Genomic DNA, 14,628 nt, shown 5'->3' on the forward strand with positions numbered 1-14,628 from the left:
ACGCACGCGCACACACACACACACTTTGGCCAGGATCCATTCAGCAACGCTCCCAGGCCAAATAACAAAACCACCTGTGAAAACACTCTTTCTCAAGTCTTTGGAGAATCTTCAACTGTAAAACACTGGCGGGAGAAAAATCCATGGGCGTTTATAGGGACTGCGGGTCATGCTTGTATAGATTTTATAACAGTGAGTCAGTGACAAATGCATTATGATTTTCACATAAACCAGTTTCGGGAGCCCCAGTAAAGCTGAAAAGGCCTAAATGCTTCCTGAGTTTATAACACAATTAATATATCATAGAGCTGGAGAGAGAGAGAGAGAGAGAGAGAGAGAGAGAGAGAGAGAGAGAGAGAGAGAGAGAGAGAGAGAGAGAGAAAGAATGCAGCTGATTTGTTTTATTTGCCTGGCTGGCTCTGCCGGAGGCCAGTCGCATTGTTCAACAAGGAGAAAATAGGTGCCTGCTGCTGCTACGGCTCCAGAGGTGGGGAATACAAAAATGTGCACTGAAAAAGGTGCTGTAACGCTACGTGGCTTAGGCGTCACCCACTGGCTCACACAAAACAGGGCCTCAAAACAAGTGGCTGTGGTTTGTGAAGAACAAAACACACACGTGTCATTCTTATGAAGAACGAAACACACTTGTCATTCTTATGAAGAACAAAACACACACTTGTCGTTCTTGTGAAGATGGCTTTTTCTAATACACTAGGTGAGCGTTGTTGGATGAACACAGCCGCCAGGTGTCTCTCCTACAAGGGGGATCTAATGTTTGAGTTCAAACGGGTGACATTTGGCGGAGGTTATTATGATGGATGGGTTTTGACAGATTAATACTTTTGAATAAATCTGAGTAAACAGAGAGAGGTAATGATATTTAAGTAAACGTGGGTGAGCTAAAACAAAGAAAGTGTGGGTGGTGGCAGTGGTGTTGGGGGTGGCAGTGGTGTTGGGGGTGGCAATGGTGTTGGGGGTGGCAGTGGTGTTGGGGGTGGCAGTGGCAAGTAGTTAAACAAAAGGTAAGGATGAGCGGGAGGGAGGGAGGGGACACTAACAGCACTCTATGACGCTTGCGCCCCACTGAGGAGTGACACGTATGTAACATGTATGTGCTCAGATATAGCATGCAAACTGTCAACAGCCACGCCACTAAAGCTGCTTTACCTATGAACACACACACACACGCATGGATGTACACACACAAACAACATATTTATACTTTCTTTTTTTTTTTTATTAATTAATTGTTTTTCAATAAAGGGACAAAATGGGTGTGTGAACAGGATAATGCAGACAACTGCCAGAAAACAAAGACAGTGGTTTCCCCAATACAACTGAACAGAGATCAGAAACAAATACAACAAAAAGAGCTAAGTTTGTCCAATGACCTCCGGCCAATCTTTAAAAAATAAAGAAATAATATTATAACAAAAAATAAACAAAAAAATGTCCCTTCCATGTCTCTATTTTAAACAGAGCATATAGGTAATAATAAATAGCAACTCCCATAGTAAAAGATAAAGTTCAAGTTCAAGTTACAACAAACAGCTCTCAGAACAAGAATAGAAAAGGCTGATAACAAAATATTCCGCATTGCCATTTACAAAAAACGGCTCAACTCAAGCAGGCTTCTCCGCGTCTCCAATTAATTTTCATTTTTAAATATGCTTTGCATATGAAAGTATACCCAATCTAAATATAAAGCACCATTTAGTATTTGGCAATGAAAAACAAAACTGCAAAACATAGATTTTTTTTTTTAACTCATTTATTCTGACGCTTTTTTAAATTGATGTACTGCATATGAAGTAATTTTTTTGTTTTGTTAAAATGTTGGAATGTAGTCAGGTGGGATAGGTGGGAAAGACAGAAGCACACAACAGAACAGCCCGACGTCAGCTTGCATTACTGCATACAGAATGGCAGCAGGGGGAGGAGGTCCAAACCAAACTAAAAAAGATATGTACAACCTGTGAGCAGGAACCAGCGCAGCGTGGCAGCCATTTTATGGCCCACTGCGCTCAATGTCGCGTACTTCTTTTTTTTATTGGGTTTTATGAAATTTTTTAAACATACAAATCATTTGCACTATATTATCCTGCCAAATTAAAAAAATAAACTGTGGCAGCTTGTTTTGTTTTTTTACTACCAAAAAAGGTACGTAAATACCTGTAGAGAGAACAAGCAACAGTTAAAAATACGAGCCTCAATATAAATACTATAGTGCCTACTCTAAGTGAACATTGAATTCAAATACCATTCTAGAAATACAGAAAAGAAGACCATAAGTGTGTTTAAGCATTGGAATTGACATGTGTGCATCTTCCTATATTTAAGTTCTCTATTATATATTCATATATCATCTTAAACCTTTCCCCAATGCAAATTTTATTCAACCTGAAGAGCCGCGAAGAGCCAAGGCAAAATAAAAAGTCAGTTTTTATTCTCCATTTTATATATACTGTGATCGAGTCTTGAAAACCACCAAGACAGAGAGGAAAAGAGAAACAACGACAAACTTAAATACAGTTTCCCCTAAAGATAATGAAGTGTTATTTAAAAAAAAAACATTTTCATATTTATACAAAAAAAGAAGATTTGTACAAAAAAAAAAAATCTTGCAGTGTGAGCAGCAAGTTTGTCATCTAGCTGAGGGAGCTTTTACCCAGTCACAGCACTGAGTGCTTTGCTGGCGTTTCCTGGGGTTAAACAACAAAGGTCAGAGGTGGTCAAAGGTGAAGGATGAGGGTCAAGGATGGAGTGGCTGGCAACAGATTCTGTATTCGTCACTATGTAAAACAATGGAACCCCTAGCCATCGGTCAGCATTTTAGCAAGTTTTCCCTTAAGCGTATACCTGTAAACTGGGAAAATTGAACAGTGCACTTCTTTTTTGTCCTATAAATGACAGTCAAACTTTAGACTTGACCGCTATACAGACGTTGTACCAACGTTAGACAACGCTAGAGTATCTGTACAGACTCTGAGGCAGCGTGACAAGTGCTATTTCACCCTCAACCGGGGTGGACGTCTGCAACTCAACAAGGAAAAAACTCTCCTTTCACGTCAACACAAACAGCAAACAGTACAAAACAGAAAGAAAACAAAAGTACCTCTGCCCTCTATTACAAACCGATGTATGATTATTTTGTCTAATCTCCACTCTTTCTTTTCAAGAGCGCTGGCATGAGTACAATGGCCTTTCTTAAATAATCTTTTTCTTCCTTTCAAGTTTAGGCAATTCATAGTTAATCATCATTGATGGATAGAAGATTTAAATGTATCGTAAAAAAAGAAACCCCCCCCCCCAAAAGCACTCCATTCTGTTAGCTTCTAATTCTGTGTAACTTTTTTGACCAGCTTGTATTCATTCGAAGGCCCTCATATTGTACAGTGTGCTGGGAGATTACACTCTGAAATATCCAAGCAGCATCAAACGTTTGTGCTACTGTAGATACATGTCAACGCTCGATGTCTTCACAAAACATTTCAAAGTCCCCACGAATTTAGGATTGTACATTACAGAGTACCTTTGTGTTCAGTACCTCCGCACCAGAAAGAAAATACACAAACAATGCAGTTATACACAATACTGCCTGTACCGTGCCTGCTGAAAATGTGAAGACACTATAATACATGTAATAGGTAGCTAAATGATGATTAACCAGAATTCTCCAAAGTTTCTGTATTAGCATTATCAGTTCATCTTGTAAGTCACAGTCGACTTTAGCAGTCAGGTACTTGATGCAAGAACCTTTCCTCTGGGTGGATTCAACCCTTGTCCAGTATACAGCCGTGACCCCAAGCTTATAGCAGATAGGAAGATTATTAACCAATGCAGTTTCAAGATATTTTAAAGGCACACTTTTTTTTTTGTTTTACCAAACGATAGTACAAATTCAAATCTTAACACATCCTCCTCTTTTTGAAGAAGTCTAAAGGCTGTCACTGCTTTGTGTTAAGTAATCAAGCCAATTCTTACATTATGTTTTAACCCCATAGGGACAGAACATCTTTTAGAAAGATGAAGGTTAAGTGCGATTCCCAGGTCGTCCAGGGAGGGTTGAGCTGAAGACTGTTCATCCTCCATGTCACAACACAAAACTGTACATGATATGTGTTACAGAATGTATGCAGCACGGTCGTTTCTATTCTTGTCTTTTCTTTTTTTTTGAAAATAAAAACCCAAACAAGAAAACAGCAACACATTTTACTCAACAACTAACCAACCAGGGACATTTTCTTTTTTTTAAATTAGCCAAAACATACCATGCATGCTGTCTAATTATAAAAAAAAATTAAAAAAATGCAGAAATTAAACAGTACACAACATGTAAATTATTGCACAAGAGAAAGGCTTGAAGTTTTGCGTCAATGCAATAGTATTGCCCCGATACAGATCATGCATTCAACGAGTAATGGAAACGGGGTGTGCTGGTGCAGAGCACGTTGTCCATCGGACTGGCAAAGGAAGAGGGGAGAATCTACAGGGGACTGGGGAGGGGGGTGGGGGCTGATGACAGGGGAAACTCCCACTACTCCGACTTAATTTCGGCACTCAAGGGGCGGTCACTGTGCCATTTTTTCATGTGTTTCTCCAAGGTACTGTACACGCTGAAGGGCATCTGGCAAATCTCACACTTGTACACGTCCTTGCCGATCTGCCCGTGTGTCTTCATGTGGCGTGTGAGCTTGCTGCTCTGGGCGCAGGCGTAGTTGCACAGCTCACACTTGTAGGGCCTCTCGCCCGTGTGGCTGCGCCGGTGCACCGTCAGGTTGCTACAGTTCTTGAAAATCTTGCCACAGTACTCACAGGTGTCGGTGCGCCTGCTGCCTTCCTTGGAGCCAGGACGAGTCAGCGGAGCCCCCAGGTGGGGAGTGCTCCCCCCGCTCCCCGTCCCGCTGCGGCCCGACACCCCCCCACCCAGCTCCCCAGGAGGGGTGGAGAAGCGCAGGCTGCCGTTCTCAGACGAGTGCTCCGATGGAGAAGAGGCGAAGGGCGATTGTCTGGAGTCCCCTCCGAAGTTCAGAAAGGGGTCCTTGAGTTGTCGGGAGGCGGCATAGCCGGCCAGCCACTGGGAGTAGACGTTCTCTGTGTTGGGGATGGTGGGGGTAGGCAGGTCAAACTCCTTCTCCAGCTTAATGCGTTTGGAGAAGGGGCTGAGGGGGCTAGGGCTACTCAGGAGAAGCTTCTTGGAGAGGCCCACCGAGGCTGCTTCGCTGGGGGACGTGCCGCGCCCGTTTATGGCCACGGCCGAGATGCAGCCACCCTCTCCACGGTCCGACTCCAGCGCTGAGTCCTCGTCACACAGCTGGCGTTGTGTGTGCTCACGGTTGTGGTGGTGTATGTGGTTTTCTTGGTCCAGCGCGCTGCGCTTGTGTGCGTGAAAGGCTTCGCTGAAGTGCTGCATGCTGGCAGCCAACCCCATGCCCTGCATCACCTCAGGCAGTGAGCGAGGGATGGAACTCTCCTCTCCTCCTACCAGGCGAACCCCAACTCCCCCGACCCCAATGCTGCCGTTGTTCTCATGGTGCCGCGCTGCCTCCAGACTCAAGCTGAAGTGGTAACTGTTGTTGTTCCTCCTAGCTCCATCCACCTTCTCCTCTTCTTCCTCCTCCCCCTCCTCTTCCTCCTCTTCACCCTCCTCTTCCTCCTCCTCTTCCTCTTCTTCCTCTTCTTCCTCCTCCTCCTCCCCATTCTCCCGGCGCAGGCGGTTGTTCTCACTCTTAAGCTTGGCCACCACTGACTTGAGGGCGCTGCTGGCGCTGCCCATTCGCTCGCTGGTGCCCGGCTCGGGAGAGGAGGCTGCAGAGAGCCCATCTTCCGACTTTTCGGCGTTGGGCGAGCCCGACTTGTGCATGTGCGTCTTCATGTGGCGCTTGAGCTTGCTGGCCTGGGTGCAGGCATGGTCACACAGATGACACTTGTAGGGCTTCTCGCCTGTGTGGCTGCGTCGGTGCACAATGAGATTACTCTGGAACTTGAAGCTCTTGCCGCAGAACTCGCACGACTTGGTCTTCAGAGGAGTGGAGGGCTGGGGGCCTGAGGATGGCAGTGGGGTGGTGGGGGTGGTATGGGAACCCGAGGGGGATTGCATGGATGGAGGCAGGGGAGGGGGGGTGGACAGGAAGGGAGGCTTTCCCCCACTGCCACCCCCTCCACCTCCTCCTCCACCAGGCTGGAATGGTTGGAGCAGCCGTTGCATATGGCTGGGCTGGTTGGGAGAGTGGGGGGGAGTGGACCCTGAGGTGTTGCCCGCCAGCTCCCTCAGCCGGCGAGAGAAGTCCATGGCCGATGGGGGGTCCAGGGGCATGGGAGGGTTGAGGCGCAGCACCCTGTCGAAGGCACTCGGATGGTGGGCTGCCAGCACCAGCTCCTCTGGATTCCGGTGGTGGGGGTCCAGGTGGTGGCGTGGAGGGGGACTGAAGAGCGGCGGCGTCGGGGGAAAACGCTGGTGCCCACCCCCTCCGTCCCGGCCCCCCGAGCCTGATCCTGGGATGCGGAGGAGGCTGAAGGGGCTGGCCTCGGGCAGGTGGAGACCGTGGAGAGGTGGCTGCGAGGGGCAGTCTGCGCCGCCACCCAGGGAGGAAGGTCTGCCCATGCGGGGGGTGAGAGGGCTGCCATGCCCGTGCTCGCTCTCCAGGTAGATGCGGAAGCCATGGGTAATCTGGGCGTGCTGGAGCAGGAACCAAGCGCTGCCGTAGGCCTGTTTACAGGTGGTGCAGGTGTAGGTACTCGGCTCTTCCTTACCTGCAGGGGGACACAGAGTCAGACTCATGTTCACAACAACAATCAATGAATTATTAATGAATACACATCATTGATCCCAAAGGAAATGTGTTAAAGAGTTTAGCTCAATTCAGCTGTGCTGCATTTGAATGCATTTAATCCTTCACTGTGTTACGGGTTTATCAAATTATCATATTTTTAGAAAGCTATCATAGAGTAAATCTATCTTAATTATCTGCCTGATAATCTTAACAAAGACAAGGCTGAAGAGAGGAAGAAAAAAACACATAGCAACTCTCATCGAGGTCATGCCCCACATGACCAGCTTTCGCTAAAGGACTCCGGACACGCAGTGTGTGTGTGCATGTGTGTGTGTGCATGTGTGCGTGCGTGCGTGCGTGTGTGTGTGCGCGTGGAGGATCACAGCTTCCTCTAGCCTGCTTTGGGACACTTTTATCCCAGCTGACTGTAAGCAGTCTCTCAGCTTGCTACAGAGCAAACAATGACTGCTGTCCCTGCAAAGAACACACTCCCATTGATGTACAGAAAGAACCCCTAACAGAGAAACACAACACCACTGAGCATAGCGGATACTACAACAGTAATTAGGGCCGATCCCAAAAATGTATGTATGCCTCTACTATTTGATTTGATTTTAGACTGAAGTCATATCGACACAGACAGTATACAAGTGTAATAATTATTTGCTCTGAATGGTGACACACACACACTTAAGCAAGAACACACACACACACACGCACACACACACACACACACACTACGTAAAGTTATCTAATCTGGCATAGCGAGATTAGTCTTTATTGCCTCATAGTCCACAGAAAGACACACACACACACACACACACACACACACACACACACACACACACACACACACACACACACACACACACACACACACACACACACACACACACACACACACACACACACACACACACAGAAGAAAAGCCTCTTGCTGTGCATTACTAGAACCGCCCTCTCAATTGCGGCCCAGTGAAGTCTTCCGCCGCTTGTGACAACAAAGGAACATTTAAAACAATGAATGTCTCTCTGTAAAGGACCTGTGGTCCGCTTCACAACGCGTGTGTCATTTCATTAAGCCCAGCCTGCTCCTCCATCAGCTCATTTACAAGATTAGATCAGAAACGGGCCGCCGCTGAAAAGCCTTTCAATATGAAACCAGTTATATGGATGCAGACTCATGCACAGTCACACACACACACACACACACACACACACACACACACACACACACACACACACACACACACACACACACACACACACACACACACACACACACACACACACACACACACACACACACACACACACACACACACACACACACACACACACACACACACACAACCCAGTACTGATTATTTAATAAAGATTTCTGCTCAAATGCTCTGCCTAAATACACAGATTCTCCCACAGGTGCACACACTCACATGCACATGCGCGTGCGTGCGCACGCACACATGCACAAACACTCACACAGATATACAAACATTTAGACAATAATCAGATGAATTCTGAAATGTGTAACTATACACATAGATAGTCATGGTAAAACACAGCAATAAAGAGGGAGCAGTATTGTGGTATCCTGGTCCACCTGTGAGTGGGTCATTCAGCCCATATACCCAGGGGCCATCCACAGGTTGGTTCCCCTTCAGACTAATTGCTCTACCACTCCCAGACAACACAGGAGACACAGGCCTGAGACGAAACGAGCCTGGGAATCAAGTTCTAACAGATGAGAATAATAAGACCAACTGTTTACAAGTCATATCATTGCACTAAAAGGGGAAATATCTACAGGAAAGTAATTGTCAATATGAATGAGCAAAAAAAAAAATTCAACTTTATCTCTCAGAATGACGAGCCAACGTAGTTAGCTCTGCAATCCTGCCAGACAAATAGATGCGTAAATACAATGTCAAAGGCCTTAGACACATTGGCGATAATGACTGAGGATTCGTTTCCAGATAAAAAGCACATTTGTGATAAAGTGGGGTATAGCACATCAAATCAAAAGGTAAACAGACAGGGGTCAGTCACTGAAGCCTCCATTTTCCTGCTAATGACTGGCAGTATGAAACCAGAGAATTAGCGACAACACTAAAAGGGATTCATGGTTTACCTTACAGCTTTTACCCTCCCCAACTGCAATTTACCCTGCGCATCCAAAAAAACAAAAGGTCCACACTGTCGCCAAAAACAGCCATCAGTTAAAGTGGGCCGTGTGAGTTCTCTGTGTCTGTGTGAGTTCTCTGTGTCTGTGTGAGTTCTCTCTGTCTGTGTGAGTTCTCTGTGTCTGTGTGAGTTCTCTGTGTCTGTGTGAGTTCTCTGTGTCTGTGTGAGTTCTCTGTGTCTGTGTGAGTTCTCTCTGTCTGTGTGAGTTCTCTCTGTCTGTGTGAGTTCTCTGTGTCTGTGTGAGTTCTCTGTGTCTGTGTGAGTTCTCTGTTTTTTTGTGTCTGTGTGAGTTCTCTGTGTCTGTGTGTCTGTGTGAGTTCTCTGTGTCTGTGTGAGTTCTCTGTGTCTGTGTGAGTTCTCTGTGTCTGTGTGAGTTCTCTGTGTCTGTGTGAGTTCTCTGTTTTTTTGTGTCTGTGTGAGTTCTCTGTGTCTGTGTGTCTGTGTGAGTTCTCTGTGTCTGTGTGAGTTCTCTGTTGTTTTGTGTCTGTGTGAGTTCTCTGTGTCTGTGTGTCTGTGTGAGTTCTCTGTGTCTGTGTGTCTGTGTGTCTGTGTGAGTGGCGTGTCACCGAGTGACTTATTTCTTACACAACCTTTTTGGTCACCTCTTGGATATATAATGTTCGAGGGAAGAAGATGTGCAGAGAGCAAGGCTTCTGAGTGAGAGGACAGCAGTCGCTACTGGGCTGTGTGATGAGGGGGGTGAGTGAGTGAAAGGCGTGACAGTAGGCGGTTGGGTTGGATAATCCTGTTAAGACATAGACGGGCCTGTGGTTCTCTCCACTCAGTGGTGGACCCTCCCCCGGACACTCAAACCCCTTTGTGTTCTGTGTGGCTCTAACCCACTGGGAGAATTCACACACACACACACACACACACACACACACACACACACACACACACACACACACACACACACACACACACACACACACACACACACACACACACACACACACTTATATGTCACCACCTACAGTTGAGGAAGTCCAGCATTAGCTAGTAAATTATGGATAATTAGAATCGGCAGAAATGTCTGCTAATTGTTGCCACCTGCAGAGGGTCTAACCCCTACGTGTTATTTGCATTCCCATTTAGAGTTGTTTCTCCTCACATAGCCATTTATTGATGTGCAAGGGCCTTGGGAAAAGTTGAAATGTTTGGAAATGTAGGCTTTCGAGAGTCGTCATAGCCTGCTTCTAATTCAGCCATCTCTCAGATCAACTCTAACGAGACATAATGTGTGAGGGAGAGAGACAGACGGACAGACAGAGGTCGTCCTAGGACAGAGCTGTGGCTGGGGTTTAGGCTTTAGCCCACGTCACTCATGACAGTAGTTGGCCGCAACTGCAGAGCTTGGCAGCATCATGTTCCCGATCGCAGACGGCGAGAGAGGAATGAGGGAAAGAAAGAGAGGAGAGAGTGAGAGAGCGAGATGAGAGGGCAGTAACATGCTGCCAGCTTTTAACACTGGGAAATGTCAGAGCCATGTAACCAGCAATGAGCTATCAGAGAACAAGAAAGGAAGAAAGAGAGAGAAAGTGAGCTCCCCCACACACTACGACAGACATACACACACATATAGACCACAATGCACCAAGCTATACAGACATACTCTAACATATTACAACATCCCTACTTCCATATCGGCACACACACACACACACACACACACACACACACACACACACACACACACACACACACACACACACACACACACACACACACACACACACACACACACACACACACACACACACACACACACACACACACACACACACACACACACACACACACACACAAAGTACTAAACCCCCTTAAGCTGAGGACACTAGAGAGGCATTTAGGTGATGTTAGATGTGAGAAGGTGGCACACACACACAGAGGTGGAGAGTCATGAAACACGAGACTGGATGGAAGGAAATGTGTGTGTGTTGAAACTTCCCCAGCTTACTGCATCTCTCTGGGGAAATGCACCACTCTGAGCAGATCGCTTTACAGGGCCTAAAATAACTCCACTGTTCCAAGCTGTGAAGATACACCAACTAAAACACACGCACACACACAAACGCCTGTCAGGGACATGGCAGCATTTGCCAGGCAGTAAGATTTACATCATGGCACTGCTTGAAAAAGTATCATACACACGTTTTTAATTTGTAGGATTATTATTATATTATTCTATTTAAAACAGAGAGAGGAATTCAGAGAGGGAGAGACAGAGAGACGAGAGAGAGTGAGAGTGTGTGTAATGCCATATCTATCATGATAGAGAGCAGACATCTCTGTGCTACGTCTGGACGGGTGGCAGTAGCAAACAAAGATGGATGCCAGCTTTAAACAGCTTGGGCAGCCTGAGCCCCAGACACGCACAGTCTCCTATTTCTCATCTGCCATCTTACCAAGCATACATCCTCTACCTGCACCAATGTCACACATGTGCATGCACACACACACCCAAGACAATGTAAACTCCCAACTGTTCCACATGTAATATGCCCCCACCCATTCACCAAATATGCAAAACCGCTACCCCCACTCTACACGTTACACACGCTACACACTACCCAAACACGCATCACAAACACTGACAAGCAGAACAAACGGCCAGGCTGACACATCCCTCAACTCTGGGCCATTTGGACAGTTCCCTTTGTCCCCTGTTCCCCATCTCTCCTTGTCCTTACTCTCTCTTATTCACTATCTCTCCATCCCCATTCTCTCTCTCTCTCAGTTTCTCTCAGTCACTCACTCGCTCCCTCCCTCCGATTCGTGGCTCTCTCACTCCCTGTGTTGTTGTGTCCTTGGCTATGCAGTGCAGATTCCACCTCTGGGTGAGATAATGGTAATTGAGGTAATGGAACATCCCAGAAACAGGATTAGGGAATACGGCAGGGAGAAAGGACAATGTCCCCTAATAGAATTTGCGAATTCTATCAGCGGCTAAAGCTTTCAAGATCTCCTGAAATATTTACGTGTGGATGTCCCTTCACCCCTGACCAACTCCGCAAATATATTACATTACCTTAAAAGTGTGCCATGCATTAGGTCTAGAATTACACAGGGATGTGATACCTGCAATATACATTATTAAGGTGCAAATATTCTATAATACTAAATTCTGTGAAACCCCAAGAATATTGTTATTGTTTATAATTCTGGTTATTATGATCACTATCATAAACAAATTGTTGGTCACTACGTAAAGCCATCCACTCAGGCATCGCGTGTTCAGTCTGTATTGCCTCATAGTCCACAGAAAGACACACACACACACACACACACACACACACACACACACACACACACACACACACACACACACACACACACACACACACACACACACACACACACACACACACACACACACACACACACACACGTCTTTGTCCTGGCCCAGACTCTCAGTGGTGCGCCAAATGACTAACCACAAACAAAGGCCTGTTTGACCAACACTTGTTCCCTTACAAAAGCCGGAGCAGGGAAGTCCAGGGAACAGAGAGGAGGGAGGAATCGCCTCTACTGAAAACTGGGAAAACCACCCAGTGTGGCACACTCTGCAAGACACTAGCAGAAACTAACATTTCTAGACAACAGCCCGTAGCCCCTTTCCTGCAGTCAAATGTCCAAATCGCCCTCTAGTGGCCTCCTGGGTGGAATGTTACTTATTTTATTTTTTTACTTATTGTTTTGAAGCTGAACATCCGTCTTTTGTGATGTATTTAAGGTGTAGTTTTGGGATGCAAACTCAAAATGTAATACATTTCAGCTCTATATCTGACAGGGTACAGGTGTCTTATTTTCTTTAAGCCCATAACCATGTGTGTGAGGTGTATACGATTGTTTCAAAGGGGATTTGTTTAAGACCACCAAGAAACACTCCGTGTGATCCTGATTTAGCCCACTGCAGTAAACGTTTAATCGGTCTATTATACATAGTCCACAGACACAGAGGAGAGGGAGAAAGGGAGAAAGGGAAAGGGAAAGGGAGAGAGGGAGAGAGAGAAGGAAAGGGAGAGAGAGAGGGGGGGAGGGAGAGGGAGAGAGAGGGGGAGCAAGAGGGAGAGAGAGAGAGAGCGCGAGAGAGAGCAATAGATAGAGGGACTAAGAAAAACAAGAGAAAAAGAAAGTACGTTTTTTTTGCCAGAGTCATTTCTGATCCATATCCTAAACCTCTGCAAATCAGTGGAAATGGTGTAAAAACTGTGAAGTTGAAAGGTGAATCCCGATAGGAGAACTCCATTGGATTTTCATGCAGGAATCTATGTTCATGTCAAATTCCCGCTCCCCATTACCAGTGTAATCCCCGGAACACACAAGTCTCGCATGGAAAACCCAATTAGTAGCGCTGATAATTTGCACACACCTGACGCCCCATCTGTAATGGCTGTTACAATGCAGAGGACACACACAAGATCACAGACGTATCAACGCGACCACAGACAGACTAACGGAATGAAAGCAGACTCATTGATCAGAACAAGGCCAAGCTAAGATACTACCATACTAACTGCCATTTCCTCTTCACCTCAGCTAGACCTCATTCTGAGTAAACCCTGATTCAGTCATTGTGAGACACCTCAAACAATTCATCTTCTTCAACATGTTCTGAGAAACCTGTGTTGTTCCATTCCACTACTGTAGAGAAACAGTATTTTGTGATTTACAAAAACAAGTCAGATTTCTATGAAATTGGAATGACTCAGCGCTCAAGTGGTCCGTTAAAGTCGCATTGTACTCTAGTCAGTAGCCCGAATTACCAACGATCACAATCTATAATTGGTGTCTGTCTGACTGCACGCAATGTGTAGGTCTGTTACACACTGTTTGTGTGTGTGAATGGATTTGGTTTTACATATACTGTTGGACTTTATACTTTCTAATAAAGGCTGGTGTCTGTATTGAGAAGAAATATCAATACTGTGTGTGTGTGTGTGTGTGTGTGTGTGTGTGTGTGTGTGTGTGTGTGTGTGTGTGTGTGTGTGTGTGTGTGTGTGTGTGTGTGTGTGTGTGTGTGTGTGTGTGTGTGTGTGTGTGTGTGTGTGTGTGTCAGAATTATCAATACCTTCTGTCCATGTGTTAGGATTCCCTGCAGAGTTACAGACAGTGCTCTCCCCCACTTCCCCGAGAACTGTATATGTTTGTGTGTGTGTGTGTGCGTGTATATGTGTATATGTGTTTAGAGTAGTGTGTGTTCCTCTCCCTTTCTCTCTCTGCTAGCATTGGGAGAGCCCTGTATACTGATGGTGGTGAGCACAGCCTCCACTTAACCCCAAACCAACAGGCCAAATTACAGAGCAGCTAAATTACAGCGCACACACACACAGAGGAAGACAGGGGTTTGAAAGAGGAAATTCAGCCCCGGCCCAAACGACAGAATTGGACGCTTACACACATGCCGGGCACATGCCTTTGAAACACACATACAGACAAACAAACATGGATACACAGACACACACACACACACACACACAGATAAACAGAGACACAAAGAGAAAGAGAGACACACAGAGAAAGAGACACATACAGAGAGAGAGACGCACACAGAGACAGAGACACACAGAGAGACAGAGACACACACACAGATACACACAGAGAAAGAGACGCACACAGAGACAGAGACACACAGAGGGACAGAGACACACACAGAGACACACAGAGAAAT

At 46.1% G+C, this 14,628-nt stretch overlaps 1 protein-coding gene across 1 annotated transcript in view; it reads right to left on the reverse strand.

Annotated features, from left to right (window-relative positions):
- Nucleotides 1-1,215: 1,215 nt before the first annotated feature.
- LOC129857205 (B-cell lymphoma/leukemia 11A-like) overlaps nt 1,216-14,628 on the reverse strand; it is a 50,182-nt gene continuing 36,769 nt past the window's right edge. The window contains exon 3 of the mRNA XM_055925236.1: nt 1,216-6,753. Coding sequence (XP_055781211.1) covers nt 4,538-6,753 — 2,216 coding nt within the window. The 3' untranslated portion in view covers nt 1,216-4,537. The remainder of the gene's footprint in view (nt 6,754-14,628) is intronic.

This window comes from Salvelinus fontinalis, chromosome 1, assembly GCF_029448725.1.
Source record: "Salvelinus fontinalis isolate EN_2023a chromosome 1, ASM2944872v1, whole genome shotgun sequence".
Lineage (NCBI taxonomy): Eukaryota > Metazoa > Chordata > Actinopteri > Salmoniformes > Salmonidae > Salvelinus > Salvelinus fontinalis.